Source organism: Hylobates moloch, unplaced genomic scaffold, assembly GCF_009828535.3.
Source record: "Hylobates moloch isolate HMO894 unplaced genomic scaffold, HMol_V3 SCAFFOLD_12, whole genome shotgun sequence".
In the NCBI taxonomy this organism is placed as follows: domain Eukaryota; kingdom Metazoa; phylum Chordata; class Mammalia; order Primates; family Hylobatidae; genus Hylobates; species Hylobates moloch.
Window position 1 is genome coordinate 101,353,777 of NW_026652287.1, and position 17,575 is coordinate 101,371,351.

The window sequence follows — 17,575 nt, forward strand, 5'->3', positions numbered from 1 at the left end:
CTCCATGGGACCTCCATAGGATCTCCATAGGACCTCCATAGGATCTCAATGGGACCTCCATGGGACCTCCATAGCATCTCCATAGCATCTCCACAGGACCTCCAGAGGTTCTTCATAAGATCTCCATAGAGTTGCCACAGGATCTGCCACTGCAGGGACCAGCCGGCATCCCCTACACCCCGAGATGCTGGAAATGACCACTTGGTGATAGTGGTTATGGATTTCCTACAGGAGGATGTGTGAAACCACGTTCCTGGGCCACTCTGCAGAGTTCCAATCTCAATTCAAATCCTCCAGGGGCCAGGCTGGAGCGGGTGCCTGGTGTGTCACTCTGTCTCATCGCACAGAATGGGGGCTTCTGCAGTAATAATGGGAAACCAGCCCAGAGATAGAGGCAGGGATTGGAGTTATGCTGCCACAATCCATGAAGTGTTAAGCTGAGGAAACCAGCTAAGCTTGGACTGTAGCATTGGACAGGAGACATTGAGAAGAAGCGCTCTGGGGTAGAATGGTGTGGACTTGTTCATCGTGTGTGAAGAGGAAGATGCTGAGGAAATGAAAGCTCTTCCATTCTGTGACTTGGTTGACAAGAGGAATCAATAGGGCCATCACAGGAGCAATGACCCCATGGGGGAAGGAGACGGAAGCAGGTGTGTTTAGGACAGTTAACTGAGTCAGAGAGAGAAGCAGAACCTCCCAGTACCTGGAAAGTGCGGTTTGTTCCTCGCAAACTTCCTCCTTCTGACTTCATTTCTCTACGCAGCAGCACCTTTTCTTCATTTCTCCATCAAAGCCTCTGAGCTGTTTGAGTTCCTCGTATATTCTGATGATCAAACCCTTGTTAGAGGAATAGGTAACAAATGTTTCTCCCTGCTTCTGTAGGTCATGACACTGTTGGTTGTTTCCTGAGCTCTGCAGAAGTGTTTTAGTTTGATATACCCATTTGTCTATTTTTGCATTTGTTTCCTGTGCTTTTAAGGTTTTATTGATAGAATGTTTGCTTAGACCAACGTCTTGAAGCGTTTCCTCTGTGTTTTCTTCTATAGTTTCATAGTTTCAGGTCTTACTTTAGGTCGTACTCCATCTTGAGTAGATTTTGTATATCGTGAGAGACAGAGGTTGAGTTTTGTTTTTCTGCATATGGATATCCAGTTATGCCAGAAGCATTTATTGAAGAAACTGTCCTTTTCCCAACATATGTTCTTGGCATGTTTGTTGATAATTAGTTGGCTGTCAATTTGTGGATTTATTTCTAGGTTTTTCACTCTGTTCCATTGTCTATGTGTTTGTTTTTAAGCCAGTGCTTTGCTGTTTTGGTTACTATAGCTTTGTAGTGTATTTTGAAGTCAGGTAGTGTGACATCTCCAACTTTGTTCTTTTTTTCTCTACATTGTGTTGGCTATTTTGGGTATTTTATGGCTCTATATGAATTTTAGCATTTTTAAATATTTCGGTGAAGAATGACACTGGTATGTTGACAGGAATTACAATGAATCTGTTGATTGCTTTGGGTACGATGGTCCTTTTAGTAAATATTTATTCTTTGAATGTATGAACATGAGGTATCTTTCCAGTTTTTTCGTGTCCTCTTTAATTTTATTTTTATCAGAGCTTTATAATTTTATTTGTAGAGGTTTTTACCCTGTCAGTTAAATTTATTAGCAGGTCTTTTATTGTTTGTGGCCATTATCAATGGGATTTCCTTGCTGAATGCTTTTTCAGCCCGTTCTGTTCTTCAGGGTCAAGCATCGTGTAAGTTCCCATCTAGGAATGGAATCCGGAATGAGCAGCAGCTGCACACAAATGCCTTTCTCTGATTTCCACTTCAGAGGAGTCCAGGAGGTGACAAGGCACATGGGGCATTGTCACATTTGGAACCAAGTCCTGTGTGATCTCTAAAACACCACCTGATTGGGTTGAACCTCATGTCTGAAATAACCCCAAGGCCTTGTTGGTGTCCTTCATCCTGGTTCCGGTGGTTTCAACATAATGAAATCAGAAAGTTATATGGCCACTTAAAAATGTCAGTTGCATGTCATGTAGTACTGCACAAGGTGTTTCCTCTTCTGAGGCCCATTCTTACCTGGGTAGTGGCTCATTGTCTGCCTGGACTCAGGTGAGGTTGATCAGGCAAGTGGGCGTCATGTTGTGAATGAAACACAAAGTCAACCTGTGAGATCATTGCTCTGACAGATCAAGAGCCACCTTTTTTGCCATTCAGTGGCCAGTGCAGCCTGTGGCTTTCACCACCACACTTCAATCTCAGCTCCCTAAATGGCATGACAAATAAAGATAGACAGGTACGAAAACAGAGGTATGCCATTGCCTGGTTAAAATGCCTGTTATCTCCAAGACAAAAATTAACAGATGCTGTCAAGGATATGGAGAAAAGAAACCCTTGTACCTTGGTGGGAACGTCAGTTGGTGCAGCCAATATGGAAAACAGTATGGAGGTTCCTCAAGAAACTGAAAGTAGAACAGCCACGCCATCCAGTAATCGCACAGTTGGGTATATTTCCAAAAGAAAGAAAATCAGTATATCCAAGAGGTGTCTGCATTGCCATGTTTATTGCAGCAGTATTCACAATAGCCAAGATATGGAATCAACCTATGTCCATCAATGAATGAATGGATAAGGAACATGTGGGCTATATTCACAATGAAATAATATTCAGTCATAAAAAGAAGGAAATTGTACCATGTTCAGCAACACAGGAGAATCTGGAGGACATCACGTTCAGTGAAATAAGCCAGGCCCAGAAAGAGGAAAATTGCATGTTCCCCCTCACGTGGGAGCTACAAAAGTGGGCCTCGTGATGGCAGAGGGTAGAATGGTGGTCAACAGAGGCTGGCAAGGGAGTGTGGAGGACGGGGATGGAGAGAGGTTGGTGGACGGGTGCAGAAATACAGGTGGAGAGAGAGAAGGAGTAAGTTCCAGGGCCTGAGAGCTCAGTAGGGTGACCACGGTTAACAACAAATTATTGTATTTTCCACGTGAGCGAGCAGTGAAGATCTGGAATGTTCTCAGCACAGAAATTATAAAAGTTGGCCAGACATAGTGGCTCATGCCTGTAATCCCAGCACCATGGAAGGCCGACGCTGGTGGATCACCTGAGGTCAGGAGTTCGACACCAGCCAGAGCAACATGGTGAAACCCCGTCTCTAATAAAACTACAAAAATTAGCCAGGCGTGGTGGTGCATGCCTGTAATCCTAGCTACTCGGGAGGCTGAGACAGGAGAACTGCTTGAACCCGGGAGGCAGAGGTTGCAGTGAGCCAAGATCCTGCCACTGCACTCCAGCTGGGCGGCAGTGCAAGACTCTGTCTCAAAATAATAATCATAATAACAAATGGGGTGATGGATGTCCTGGGAACCTTTATTAGATCATTACACATTGCATGGATGAATCAGATTACCACATACTCCCAAGAAACACGTATGATTATTCTGTATCAAATTAAAAGTGTGCTATTTACCAATAATTCGAAGTGGATTATGGATCACCAAATGAAAGTCGGTGTTCCAGTGCCCGCGTCCGGCGGCCCTTGGGGTTTCCATGTTGAACAGAACCTTCCAGTATTTCCTGATGTGCAAGCACTATTTTGGATTACATAGAGTTATCTACTTCCTTTATTTATGGGGTCTATTTTGAGTTTGCCTCCCTAGAAAATAAATGCTGCCTCTTTTTGAGCTTCATGTGCTGAAATAGCCGTGCACGCCTTCTTTTTATACTCTTGTTTCTTTACTCAACATCATGATTGAAGGTTGGTTTGCATTGCTCTTTGTAGATTTTGTCTGCGCCTCTGCATGGCCTCATAGTATCCCTTGGTGGAATTGAACCACATATGTTTCTTTTGTTTTAGATGTATTTTTGGGTTTTACGGCTGTTGTCTAATATGAGCACCGGTCCTGTCCACGTTGTTGTGAATGAAACCTCACCATATGAACACGTTTTCCTCTAGGTTCTGTACTTTATGTTCCTAGCTGTGTGTCTCCTCTTCTTCTTCTTCTTTGTTTTTTTTAGATGAAGTCTCGCCCTTTCGCCTGGGCTGCAGTGCAATGGTGCCGTCTTGGCTCACTGCACCAACTGGCGCCAACTTGCTTCCGTCTGCCAGGTTCAAGCGATTCTCCTGCCTCAGCCTCCTGAGTAGCTGAAATTACAGGCACCCGCCACCACGCCCGGCTAATGTTTTGTATTTTAGTAGAGACGAGGTTTCACTATGTTGGCCAAGCTGGTCTTGAATTCCTGAACTCGTGTTCGCCCACCTCAGCCTCCCAAAGTGCTGGGATTACAGGCCTGAGCCACCATGCCTGGCCATGTTTCTTCTTTTTAGTTGGGTACTTCTGATATTTTTCCCAAATTGATTGAAGTAATTTGCAGTCCTACCATGGATGTATTGGATTTCTACGTGAGCCCTACTACCTCTGACATTTGATATTGTCATTTTCATCATGCGAAATCAATACCTCAACATTGATCCCTCTCTTCAGGAATAATCGGCATATAGTCCAGATAGCATAGGCTGTAGATTTTCTTCTGGAACGTCCTGGGATCATCAGATCTGTCCCTGAGGCTCCACCATGCTGAAGGGTGCATTGTCCTCTCTGCTGTTCACCTGCCGGCTGCATCTTGGGGGCTTCTCTGGCTGTGCTGAGCCTCAAATAACAGAATCCCGAGGACCACCAGGACCAAGCCAGCCACGCCCATGCGGATGAGATTCTCCACTGTGTAATCCTGGGGGTGTGAGGCTGGGGATGGTGGGCAAAGAGGTCACAGAGGTCAGGGTAGATCAACATCACCCAGGACCCCTGGATGTCCACCCAGGGCACCCCCCCATCCCCCGTTGACAGAACTCGATCCTCTGTGCCCGCCCCATAGCTGAGAGCATCTCCTCACTCACCAGTCTTGGGGTCTGACTTGTTTTGTGTTGGGGTGAGGGTCTCAGCTCCTCCTGAGAATCAAAACAGAAGGGAAGAGCCCTGAGCCAGCCTCTCCCCTGGGCTCTGCGTTCTTATTCTTCCAGGCCTCATGACGTGGTTTTACGGAGTTCCTCAGTAATCCCTCCCTCTCCTGCAACAGGGTTCCCTCCAGTCTCCTCATGAAACGATTTCAGTTTTCCTGTGTTCTATGGATTTAAACGTTGCTCTTGAGTCATCTGGGGGAGAGTTTTCCTGCATCCCGAGGGCTCAGGATCTGCAACGAAAGTGGTCTGCAGTACAGAGGTCAACTGAGCCCTGTGTGCTCTCCGTGAAGCCTGGACACAGGAGCACATGAGCCACTTCCCCCGGAAATGAGAGTTTCGGGGATCCACAAGCGGAGGACTCATGCTCCGTGCATGAGGGGTTGGTCATCAGGGGAACCTGAGTGTCAGGGGCACAAAGGGGTGAAAGTCTGGGGCTGCCTCCTTTTCAATCCAGCTCAGCCACTATCCCTGGGATTTCACCATCCATTTAATCTCTAGGTAGCTAATTATTCATGTAGGCAGCAACAGGTAGAATGTGATACACATACAGAAAAACACAAACACAAATGTATATCTGTTTTATATATATGGTGGGCCATAAAAACTCTCTCTGCTTCTTGAAGTATGGATTTAGCTGAGGAGACAAATAACAAACATCTGAAACCAAAACAGTGGAAATTTACGAGTCATTGGAATAGTTTTAGATATACAGATAGAGATCTATATTTATGTGTGAGTATATATTATCTGTATACATATACAGATAACTAGGTTTTAATGTCACATAAGATGTCGGTGTGACACACATATGTGTATGTGCAGAGATGGTGAAAGAGAGAGAGAGGAATTCAGCCGCATGGTGTAGGTTGGTTAATTACTTGAGATAGATGAGAAGCAGGCAGGTCTGGGCTGAGCTGTGTCGTCAGTGAAGGTCACACTTGGAGGTGACACTGAAACTGATTCCTCAATAGGAAAAAGAGCCAGGAACGAGGTACGTGGAGACCCAGACACGGAGCATCAGAAGCTCCAGAAAGAGCAGGTCCCAGAAAAGTCTCAGCCTGTTCTTCAGAAAGGAATGGCCGCTTGTCTATGGGGTGGAGGGGGAGGCAGAGGAGGAGGGGAGCTGAGCTTCGGGGCCTTGGTGGATTCAGAATACGCCAGGATGAACTGGCCAGGAAAGGGCGGCCCCAGCATCTCTCTCTGTCTCTGTCTCTGTCTCTCTCTTTCTGTCTCTCTGTCTCTGTCACTCTCTCTCTCTCTCTCTGTCTCTCTCTCCCTCCCTCTGAGGTCTGGAAAGTGCTGTAGGGTTTCAAGGAATGGTACCAGCCATTTGACTTTTTCTGAAAAGATAAGCCCTACCCCTTCCATAGCAAACGTCCAGAACGAAGGAAGTCCACATTTCTACCTCAGGTTTACAAAACCTCAGGGAGCACGTGAGATCAGGGCTGTTACAAAACTGGGTGAGAATAAAAATAGGTGATGCTGCAAATCTACTTTCACCAGCTTGGACAAAAAGGCCAATATGAGATTAAAACAACCCAAATAAAAAATGTGGTCAACAGTGCAGAAGAGGAGCAGTGCACAGTCCCTGAGCTTCTGCGGGAGCAGGTGCAGGTCCCTGTGAGGCGCAGGTGTGCACTGAGTGCTGGGGAGCTGCCAGGGGAGAAAAGGTGGGGGGCAGGTGGCACTGCAGCCTGGATTCTTCTCTCTCCAGGAGGGCGTCTGTTGGGGGCTGGGACCCAGAGGCTCTGATTCTGAGGTGGAGACATCAGGAGGGGAGCGGGTGGGGCCTCCGTCTCCCACCCTCAGTCTAATCTCGTCTCCTCTGAGGTTCACCCCCGTCTCCTCCCGGCCCTCCCTGCTCTTTACTCTCCTGAGACTTCAGGGGTGGGAGCCAGGGGTGGGAGGTCCCCGTCTATTTCCACCCTCACATGGACTGGATTCTCCCCCTTCACTCCCCTCTTTTCTAGCATCCCAGAGCTCTCCTGGGGCAGGGCCTGAGCTGAGCCTTTGAGCTCAGAGAGGACAGGGTCAGGGCCCTCACCTGAGACCATGAGCTCCAGGGAGTCACTGGGGTGACCCTGGGGGGCTGAGGGGCTGGTCCTCAGGACCTCCTGGGTCAGGACAGGGAGGTGACGGCTGGGGCTGCCTTGCTCCCCACATCAGCCTGGCTCTTCCTCCCCCAGGCTGGGCCCCAACATCTCTCTCTGCCTTGAACCTCCCACTCTTCACCAGCCCAGCCTCAGAGCCCCTGGGACACAAGCCTGTCCTTTAGGGGAGGGGAGCGGGAAACTTTGGGAGGCTCAGACTGCCCTGGGGGAGGCCGCGCTCCCCAAGAGGCCCCAGTGACTCACCAGGTGTGGAGGGCGGCCCTGTGAGTGGGGGGCTGGAGCCTCCAGCGGGTCCTGGATGGAGCACAGGAGGCGGGTGAGGGGCTGGGGCTGTCCATGGAGTGCACCCTTCCACTCCCACTCTCCTGCGTCCACCCAGAGGATTCCCTGGTACCATTTCTCTGCCCACCTGGTACCTTCTGCATGCCAGGCAGGGGAGAACGGGTGGCCATGCCTAGAAGAACCCCTGTTGGCCTCCTCCCCTCTGCGGGCTGGGTCCCCTCTGGCTAAGCCTCCCTCACAGCCTCCCTCACTCCATCCCAGCCGAGAGCTCTGCTCGGGGCAGGGCCGGAGCTGAGGTTTGAGTTCAGAGAGGACAGGGTCAGGACCCTCACCTGAGACCACGAGCTCCAGGGGGTCACTGGGGAGAGAGAGCCGGTGGGGGTCGGAGCTGCGTGAGCCATAGCACCTATAGGTTCCCCCATGGGCTGAGGTCACAGGACTCATGTGGAATTCAGCCTGGTACTTATGAGCTCGGTACTTTGAGCTCAGACTAAGCGGGGGATGGGCTGCCCCTTCTTTGATCAGAACGAAAGTGTCAAACTGCCCCCATGACTGACACAGCAGGGTCACGTTCTCTCCTGAGGCCACCGTGGGGCCTGGCTGTGCTGAGAGGGAGACTGTGTCATAGATCCGTCCTAGAGAGAAGAAGGATGGGTGAGGGGCTGCCCCACCTTGTTCTGAGCTGACACCTCCCCAGGCCTCTCTCTGGGACCCTCAGTCTCTCTGTCTCTGTTTTCTCTGAGTCTCCCCTCCCCGCCCATCCCCTGTCTCTGTCTGTCTCTCCCTCCCTTGGGACCCCACCCCTCATCCCGGCCATCACCACCTGGGCTCCCCCGGCAGGGCCTGTGCAGAGCCTGGATCCCTGACTGAACCCGCTGGGCTCCTCACCTGCGATCAGGATGTCCAGGGGGTCACTGGGAGCCGACCACTCGGAGGAGAGGTTGTGTGCACCGTAGCATCTGTACTGGCCGCCGTGGGAGCCCCTCACAGGGCCCAGGGTGAAGTTGGCCTGGGAGAGCCCAGCCTGGGGCTGCCGGCCAGGGCGCTGGAGGAAGTCACGTTGCCCGTCCTTGTACAGAGCGAATCTGTCGTAGCCGACATCAGAGCCACACTGCAGGGTCAGAGTCTCCCCAGGGGCCACGACAGGGCCCTGCAGGGTCAGGAGGGAGGGCTTCCTAGACACGCCTGGAGGGAAAGAGGAGCCGGGACTCCGAGGGGCTGGTTCCTCCCACGCCCCTTCCTTCTCCCGTCCTCGCCCTGCAGGTCTCACTGTCTCTCACATTCTGAGTCTCTGACCCCAGGGCCTCCTTCTCACCCGGGGCTGTCTTGGAGTCATTTCAGAGGAGTGGGGTCTCCCTAGCCCTGGCCACTGTGCCTGATCTTTCCTCCTCTCCCTGAGAGCCGGGACCTCACAGCAAACACACCGGCGCCTTCCTGAGTCCTCCCCTTCCAGGTGAGGGTGGCCGAGGGCTCCTCCTCCCATGTCAGAGCCTCCCCATGGGGTCTTCCTCACGCCTTCAGCCCGTCCATCAACACATCACTCTGAGTCCTTTCCAGATTCAGTCACCAGCCAGACTCCCCACAACCTGTCAGCTGCCCTGAAAGTGTATTAGAGAAGGCCGTGGCTCCCTCACCTGAGGCCAGAATCTCCAGGGGGTCACTGGGCTGGGACCACACCTGGGGGGCGCTCCTATAATAGTAATAGCATCTGAACGTCCACCTGTGGCTGGGGGTCACGGGGCCCACAGGGAACAGGGCCTGGAACCCCCCACTGTGGAGCGGCTGTGAGTCCAGGGTCCGGGGGCGCTGGTGTTCTCCTTCCTTCACCAGAACAAAGTGGTGATATCCCTCCTGTGAGCCACACTGGAGGGTCACGTTCCCTCCTGAGGCCACCACAGGGCTGGGCAGGGCTGAGAGGGTGGGTTTGTTGTAGAATCCTAGGAGAGAAGGAGGCACCGTGTTAAATGGGGCTCCCACCTCCCACATCATCCCCAGGGCTGGGCTGTGAGAGGGAGACACCCCTGAGAGCCGACCCCCTTCCTGAGGGCAGAGCCTGGGGCTGGGACCCCTGAGTGTCCTCTCACCTGTCACCACCAGCTCCAGGGGGTCGCTGCGCTCTGACCAGCCTGCAGAGCTGCGATAGTAACAGCGGTATCTCCCTGCCTTGTGCTGTGTCGTGGATGGGATGGAGAATCTGCCCTTGCTCCTGGGTTCCAGTGGGTTCTGTGTGTCCCGGGGTTCTGGGCTTTCCTCTTTATACAGACGGTACTCCTGGGCCTCCAGGGTCCCCTGACACCAGATGGTCACGGGGCTCTCCCGGATGATCACAGGGCCTGGCTCAGCCCAGAGGGTGGGTTTGGGGAGGGGCCCTGGAAGGAATTCAGAGGCTGGATCCCAAGACGTCCCCACACTCAGATCCCAGCTCTCAGCCCCAGGACCCCCCATCATCCCCATCAGTCACCCAGAACTGCTGTCCCCTCCCCAAGCTGCCCAGGGGTGGGCCTTGTCCCTACTGAGGAGGAGGGACCTGGGACAGCTGGGGACAGACTCACCTGCCTGCACGTGGGTCCTGGGGCCCAGACTCAGCCCTGGAAGAGAGTTCCCTGTGAGGGATTCGCCCCTGAAGCCTGAGCAGGTCCTCCCCGCCCTGGTGCCTCCTGAGCTTTTGAGGTCTCCTGATGGACCAGGGCTTGTGTGTGGGGTGGGGTCCCTTCAAGACTCGGGTCTCCCGCTCCCCATCTTGAAGTCTCACCGAGGCAGAGCAGGGCTGTGAGGGTGGGGGTCATGGCGTCTCCTCCCGGTGACCCCGGGCTCTGCAGGTGGATGAGCCCTCGGTGCCAGCAGGACAGAGAGACACACAGGGTGTGGCCCCTCGGAGGCTGGGTCCTTCTTGTCATGGGGTTGTCTCATCCGCAGCCCACAGGAAGGGGAACTGCCCTCCCCAGGAGCCTGGCTCTCATTTCCCCAGGGCTGAAGTAGGGGCGGGCACCAGGCTCTCTGCAGACATTTCAGAGAGAAATGGGGTCTCCCTGCTCCCTGGCCACCATCTCCCTGATCTGTCTTCATCTTACCAAGAGCCAGGACACAGTGGCAAATAGACGCAGTGCCTTCCTGAGTCAGCCCCTTTCAGGCGAGGGTGACCATGGGCTCCTCCTCCCTCTCAGAGCCTCCCCATGGGGTCTCCCTCCCTCCTTCAGCCCGTCCATCAGCTCAGCATTGTGGAGTCCTTACCATGGCAGTCGTCTCTCCAGCCCTGGAGATGCTTCAGGGAAGACAGAGGTCCGTGCTGCAGGGAGACTCAGATCAGCGGAGACGCACCTGACACCTGGCTGTGCAGCCCGGGCTGAGGTGCATGTGGCAGTGAGCACAGAGGAGAAATGCAGGGTCCACCGTGGTGGCTCATGCCTGGAATCCCAGCCCTTAACGAGGCTGAGGCGGGAGGCAGGCTTGAGGCCAGGAGCTTCAGACAGTCCTGGGAAACATACTTTGACTCCGTCTCTACAGAAAAGAAAAAAGTGAGCTGGGCATGGAGGCTCATGCCTGTGGTCCCAGCTGCTCAGGAGGCTGAGGTGGGAGGATCATTTGGGCCTGGGAGGCGGAGGCTGCAGGGAGTTATGATCACCCCTTGGCCCTCCAGCCTGGGCAACAGCGCAACATCCTGTCTGGAAAGGAGAAATAGAGGGAGAAAGAGAAATATATATGTTTCCTTGTCATCTGTCATCTGATTCTGGGGGAGGGGAGCTGATCTGCATTCAATTCCTGATTATCATCCAGGTTTATGTGACCTTGGACAAGAATGTCACCTCTGAGCCTGTTGTCATGAACCCCACTCATCACAGTGGCTGTGGGGTCAGTGGTGCCCAGGACTTGGGAGGCTGAGCCATGGTGAATCTCCAGACCAGTTCAGACAGGAGGGCGGGGACGGGAGAGGATCCTGGTGTTGGGCTCCACAGTGGAGGATGATTGACGCCCCCACTCAAGAGCCCACATCGGCTCCAAATACCGTGAAATTCTCCTTGTGATCCGTCTGAAATATGCAGATGATCACAGCCACAGGCACAGAAAGAGGAAGAACAGTTCCTCCCGTGGAGACGCATCCCCTTCAATGAGCAGAGTTCAGTGCTGAGTGGCCACAGGTGTCTGGGACCCCCCAGCTTCATCAGGGAGGAGGAGGTTCCCACCTCCGTGTGGGACAGAAGAGGAACCCCAGGTCCTCCCAAGCAGGGAGGGGTCAGGGCTCTGGGTGAGGCTGGAAGCTGTGGCTCCCCCTCCCCTGTGTGTGTGGACAGGCGCTGGGGGGTCTCTGCTCACTCACTGGAGGCCATGGTCAGCTCTCAGCCCCTCCCCTGTGTGTGAGAAGCAGATTCAACCCACGGTGGTCAGACATGGGCGTCTGCTCTGCCCCACAGGTGAGTGTGAGGCTGGCGTTGGTCCCATCCCTGCTGGGTACAATCTTGAGCTGACGCTAAGTTTGGGAGAGTGGGGCAGGAGCAGCGGCAACAATCCCCTTCATCAGGCTGATGCCTGGACAGCCGTGGGAGAAACGCTTTATGAAAGGCCAGGTGCGTGGGAGGAGCCGCCCCACAGGAATGACAACCGTATGAGGAAAAAATAGACAGTTGTTGAAATGCATTAGACAGACATCGTGAAGGTAAAAAATAGTAAATTGAATTAATACCATTGAAAAGTAATTTAATAAATATATACACCTACTATGTAGCCATAAGGTGAAAAATTTGACCGGGCATGGTAGCTCATGCCTGTAATCCCAGCACTTTGGGAGGCCACGGTGGTTGGATCACCTGAGGTCAGGAGTTTGAGACCAGTGTGGCCAATATGGTAAAACCCCATCTCTCCTAAAAATACAAAAACAATTAGCTGGGCATGGTGGTGCACGCCTGTAATCCCAGCTACTCAGGAGGCTGAGGCAGGAGAATCGCTGGAACCCAGCAGGCGGAGGTTGCAGTGAGCTGAGATGGCGCCACTGCACTCCAGCCTGGGCCACACAGCAAGACTCTGTCTCAAAAAAAAAAAAAAAAAAAAAAGAAAAAAAAAGAAAGTAAACAACCTCTAAAGCGATTCAAGCACCGGAAGGGTTCAAATGAAAATGAGAGCAAAGGAAGTAAATAAAAAAGAGGAGGGAATTTCTGAGAACACATTTTAAATGGTCCATTTTTAAGGCATGATAAATCTAAGTATTGGCAGCCAGTCTGCGGATGTAACAAACCGCACGGCTCATGCTCCTAACAAATCACAATAAGTGAACAGAATGGTGGGGTGGGGGGACGGTCAGCCCATAAGAGGGAAAAAAAATTTGTTATTGGGAAATCGCAACTTAAGCGGGGAAGGCGACAGGATATAACCTTATAAGGGAGATAATGAAACTCAGGCGAAGTCTGAGAAGATTGTAACCTCATAGTACTCGACCCGTGAGGAACTGGGGGAGGGACTTGAGTGCTAAGAGATAAATTATCTGCTATGACTGCCCCGGGTGTGCCTGCCTAGCAGACATCCAATCTTGCAACACCCGATTAAAAGTCTCACTTTCAGGCCGGACATGGTGGCTCACGCCTGTAATCCCAGCACTTTGGGAGGTCAAGGCGGGCAGATCACGAGGTCAGGAGATCGAGACCATCCTGGCTAACACGGAGAAAACCATCACTACTAAAAATACAAAAAATTAGCCGGGCGTGGTAGTGGGCGCCTGTAGTCCCAGCTACTCTGGAGGCTGAGGCAGGAGAATGGTGTGAACCTGGGAGGCGGAGCTTGCAGTGAGCTGAGATCGTGCCACTGCACTCCAGCCTGGGTGACAGAGCGAGATTCCATCTCAAAAAAAAAAAAAAAAAGTCTTACTTTGGCTGTCGTTCGTGCCTGAGTGCATTCTTTAGGTTTTCAGGGGTGAGCGTGTTTCTCACACTGACTGTCCAGCTCCACCCTGTCCTGGGCTGTGTGTCCTTCACGGCAGGGTCTGCTGGGGCAAAGCAAGGGGTTCGTCTCCTGGCAAGTTTCCCTGGGACCTCCCAGTACCACCTGCCGCTGTCCTGCTCCCAGTGGAACTGCTGAGATCTAAGGAGCAGGTGTGATGTCCCCGAGGTTCCACAGTATGAAGTGAACCATGTTCCCCTGAGCCCCAGACCCTTCCCAGCCCCTTCCTGTTACTAGTGAAACTGCAGGGCCCCCATCTGCACCCCAGGTGCACCCCCTCTTCCTCTCACTCACTGAGGCTTTCTTCCTGGATGTCAGCAGCTGGGCTGGACCTAGGGGAGGACACGAGAGTGTGGTGCGGGGGAGGGTGGGAGTCTGGGGTCTCCGGGCAGAGTTACCTCCTCGGCAGGCCCCTGTTCTTGGGCTCTGGCCCCACAGCCCCTGCAGGATGTTGGAAATCAGCCTCTCTCTGGGCTGGGGGAAGAAGGACAGAGTCTCAGCCCTGGGAACCTGAGAACCACCCACCCTGTACATGCGACTTTAGGGGAGAGAAGGAAACTTGAAAACACACACACACACACACACACACACACACACACACACACACAAACACACACATATTTTTTTGAGACAAGGTCTTGCTCTGTCGCCTAGACTGGAGCACAGTGGTGCGATCCCAGCTCACTGCAGCCTTGACCTCATAGGGTCAAGTGATCCTCCTGCCTCAGTGTCTTGAGTAGCTGGGACCACGGGTGCACACCACCAAACCTGGCTTATTTGCATTTTTAATTTTTTTTGTAGAGATGGGGTCTCACCACATTGCCCAGGGTCCTCTCAAACTCCTGGGCTCAAGCAATCCACCTGCCTCAGCCCTCCAAAGTGCTGCGATTACAGGCATAGATGTTTTAAATACTAGATACATTTAAAAAGGCCCGAAGACGTTGGGCCCGATGGCTCATGCCTATAATCCCAGCACTTTGGAAGGCTGAGGCGGGTGGGTTGCTTGAACTCAGGAGTTTGAGACCAGCCTGGGCAACATAGTGAGACCCCCATCTCTCCCTGCCAAAAAAATAATTAGCCTGGGGTGGTGATAGGGGCCTGTAGTCCCAGCTACTCAGGAGGTTGAGGCAGGAGGATCGTTGAGGATCTTGGGAGGTGGAGGTTGCAGTGAGCCGAGATCACACCACTGCACTTCAGCCTGGGTGACAGAGCCAGATCACGTCTCAAATAAAATAAAATAAAAAGCCCAAAGAATAAATTACTTGCACATACGCTCTCATTTATTCTCTTCTTTCTAGATTTTTCAGCTGGGACTTTCTGGAGCTGTTTTTCTAAGCTGACTTTCTTGTGTGTTTGCTTCCCCTTTGGTTGGTGCCCTGAGCCCATCCTCGGTGGGTCCACAGCTTCCCCCATTCCCTACTCACCCAACGTCCTGTGTTCGCTCTGACGCCGACATTGGAGGAGGAGGAAGAGCAGCAGGACAAAGGCCACTGAGACCCCCGTTACAGCCCCCAGGTATCTTCCCAGACCTTGCGCGTGATGACGTCGGGAAAGAGGATGACATCACTGATGTGAGCGCCTACTGTGTGCAGGCGCGTGCTGGGTCTTCGTGAGCTCCAACCCTCACAGCGGTCGTGCAACATGGGACTGCCTGCCCCACGACCCATTTCGCAGATGCACAAACTGAGGCTCAGAGGGGGGAATCGCCTGCCCCAGGCCCCCAGCCTGGAAGAAGCAGGTCTGGGAAGGGAACCTGGGACCTTGTGTTTTCCCCAGCTGTCCTCCTGCTGCCCCACCAGGTGGACACCCACTTCCTGCTCTGAGTCTCCTCATCTGACAGGAAGGGCCTGTCATAGTGTCTCCATCTGGGGCTGGTGTCCTCCTTACAACCCTCCCTTCCCCAGCACAGCAGGGCCTGGGGGAGGGAGTGGGCTGTACAGGACGGACCCTGCATTGCTCTCACCCCAAGCCCAGCCAGGTCCGTCTCCCACCCTGCCAAGCCCTGACCTTCCCATGCAGGGCCTTTGACCACAGACTGAAGGCTGCGCTGTCGGCTTCTCTGCTTCTGAGGTTTTGAGACTCAGACTAGCTTCCTTGCTCCTCAGCTTACAGACAGTCTATTGTGGGACCTCACCTTGTGATCGTGTGAATCGGTACTCCTTCATAAACTCCTCTTTATATATACATCCATCCTATTAGTTCTGCCCCTCCAGAGAACACTGATGAATACGTGTTTCTGAAATACGCAGCCGTAGAAGGATATGAGAAATGAAACTTCCTGACACAGGCAGGAAACCTCAGGAAGCAGCGAGGTCGGAGCCGAGTGGCTGCTGGTGACTTGCCATGTCAGGGAATCACTAAAAGGGAGGTTTCCGCCTCTATATGAGACAGAGGAGAACCCCAGGGCCCTCACGGTCAGGGAGGGGTCGGAGTTGTGGGTGAAAGTGGGAGGTTGTGGCTCCTCGTCCCCTGTGTTTGTGGAGGGCACTGGGGTATCTCTGCTCATTGACTCAGGTTCATGGTCAGCCCTGAGCCGCCTCCTCCGTGTGTGTGAAACAGATTCATTGTAGAGTTGTCAGACGTGAGGTTCACACTGGACCCTACCCTGCTGGTTACAGCCCTGAGCAGACTCACGAGACCCGGGCAGGTGGTGCCTTCCTCCTCTTTTCAAGCCTAACTCCCAGTACAGCCCTGGTAGAAACCCTCTCTGGCAGATGAGGCACTGGGAGGTGAGTGTCTGAGAATGAAAAGAAAGAGGAATCATCCTAATGATAAAAAGTGCTAGGACTGGCTGCCTGCGATGGCTCACGCCTATTTTCCCAGAGCTCTGGGAGGCCAAGGTGGGCAGATCGCTGGAGCCCAGGAGTTCGAGACCAGCCTGGGCAACATGGTGAAACCCCATCTCTACTAAAAAGACAAAAATGAACCGGGTGTGGTGGTGCACACCTGTAGTTCCAGCTACTTAGGAGTCTGAGGTCAAAGATCGCTTGAGTCTGGCAGGCGGAGGTTGCAGTGAACTGGGGTAGTGCACCACTGCACTTTAGCCTGGGTGACAGAGCAAGACTGTCTCAAAAACAAACACAGGCCAGGTGTGGTGGCTCACGTCTGTCATCCCAGCACATTGTGGGGGCCGAGGCAGGCAGATCATGAGGTCAAGAGATCGAGACCATCCTGGCCACATGGTGAAACCCCGTCTCTAGTAAAAATACAAAAAAAAGAAAAAAAATTAGCTGGGTGTGGTGGCCGGCACCTGTAGTCCCAGCTACTCAGGAGGCTAAGGTAGGAGAGTTGCTTGAACTCAGGAGGCAGAGGTTCCAGTGAGCTGAGATTACGCCACTGCACTCCAGCCCGGGTGACAGAGTGACAATCCATCTCAATAAATAAATAAATAAATAAATAAAAACAAAAAAACAAATAAAAAAATCAAACACAAAGTGCTATGATTAACAATCCACACTCATTAATGAGGATTATCATGGTCAAAAGGAGTACTAGGAATGTGTGAGACCCATCTTAGGTTAAACATGTTTAAATATTTGAGAAATACAAAGGACACTGAATTTCTGAGGCAGGATTATATGATTTTTTTTTCTACAGCAGAATGAATATTATATAAAAGAATTAGAAGACATAGAAAAATCAGATTTAATGAGCACAATCAAAATACTCATTCCTTCGAGGACAAGACACAGTGAAGCACCAATTATGAAATCAGAAAACAAAACAGAATGTTTTTAGAGTGTAGCATAGAAACTTCATAAATTGCAATTTAAAGTACTTGGGAGAGAATGAGGAGGGGGAATGTCCTATCTATTGTAGGTGTCAGAAAGAAGGAAGAGAAAACGGTGTCTGGCAGTAGCCCAAGAGGTGAGTAGCTGATCATTTTACAGAGATGAGGAAAGACTAACTAAGGACTAGGGCACATCCATTTAAAATTGAAATGTACGGGCCGGGCATGGTGGCTCACGCCTGTAATCCAAGCACTGGGAGGCCGAGGCAGGTGGATCACCTGAGGTCAGGAGTTTGAGACTAGCCTGATCAACATGGAGAAATGCTGTCTCTACTAAAAATACAAAATTAGCCGGGCATGATGGCACATGCCTGTAATCCCAGCTACTTGGGAGGCTGAGGCAGGAGAATCGTTTGAACCCGGGAGGCGGAGGTTGCGGTGAGCTGAGATAGAGCCATTGCACTCCACCCTGGGCAACAAGAGCGAAACTCCATCTCAAAATAAATAAATAAATAACAAATAAATAAAATTGAAATGTGTGTCTTCACCCTGCATGGTAAAT

The 17,575-nt window shown here is 52.1% G+C and overlaps 2 protein-coding genes across 6 annotated transcripts in view; both read right to left on the bottom strand.

Annotated features, from left to right (window-relative positions):
- Positions 1–4,589: 4,589 nt before the first annotated feature.
- Positions 4,590–10,205, bottom strand: LOC116479173 (leukocyte immunoglobulin-like receptor subfamily A member 6). Of its 5 annotated transcripts, XM_032171076.2 has the most exons (8): positions 10,111–10,205; positions 9,911–9,946; positions 9,443–9,727; positions 8,993–9,295; positions 8,247–8,543; positions 7,691–7,993; positions 7,320–7,370; positions 4,590–4,750 (listed from the first exon to the last, which is right to left on the bottom strand). In XM_032171076.2, exons 1-8 carry the CDS (start codon positions 10,142–10,144, stop codon positions 4,614–4,616), a joined length of 1,446 nt encoding a protein of 481 aa, XP_032026967.1. In that variant the 5' UTR covers positions 10,145–10,205; the 3' UTR covers positions 4,590–4,613. The 5 variants fall into 5 exon arrangements, with proteins under 5 accessions (XP_032026967.1, XP_032026969.1, XP_032026970.1 ...); XM_032171078.2 differs by lacking the exon at positions 7,320–7,370 and having other exon boundaries at positions 4,614–4,750; XM_058425976.1 differs by lacking the exons at positions 4,590–4,750; positions 7,320–7,370 and adding an exon at positions 4,895–4,953.
- Positions 10,206–13,250: 3,045 nt separating this feature from the next.
- LOC116479598 (leukocyte immunoglobulin-like receptor subfamily A member 2) overlaps positions 13,251–17,575 on the bottom strand; it is a 32,047-nt gene continuing 27,722 nt past the window's right edge. The window contains 7 exon segments of the mRNA XM_058425783.1: positions 13,251–13,300; positions 13,303–13,326; positions 13,578–13,615; positions 13,682–13,757; positions 14,708–14,812; positions 15,418–15,475; positions 15,697–15,752. Coding sequence (XP_058281766.1) covers positions 13,251–13,300; positions 13,303–13,326; positions 13,578–13,615; positions 13,682–13,757; positions 14,708–14,812; positions 15,418–15,475; positions 15,697–15,752 — 407 coding nt within the window.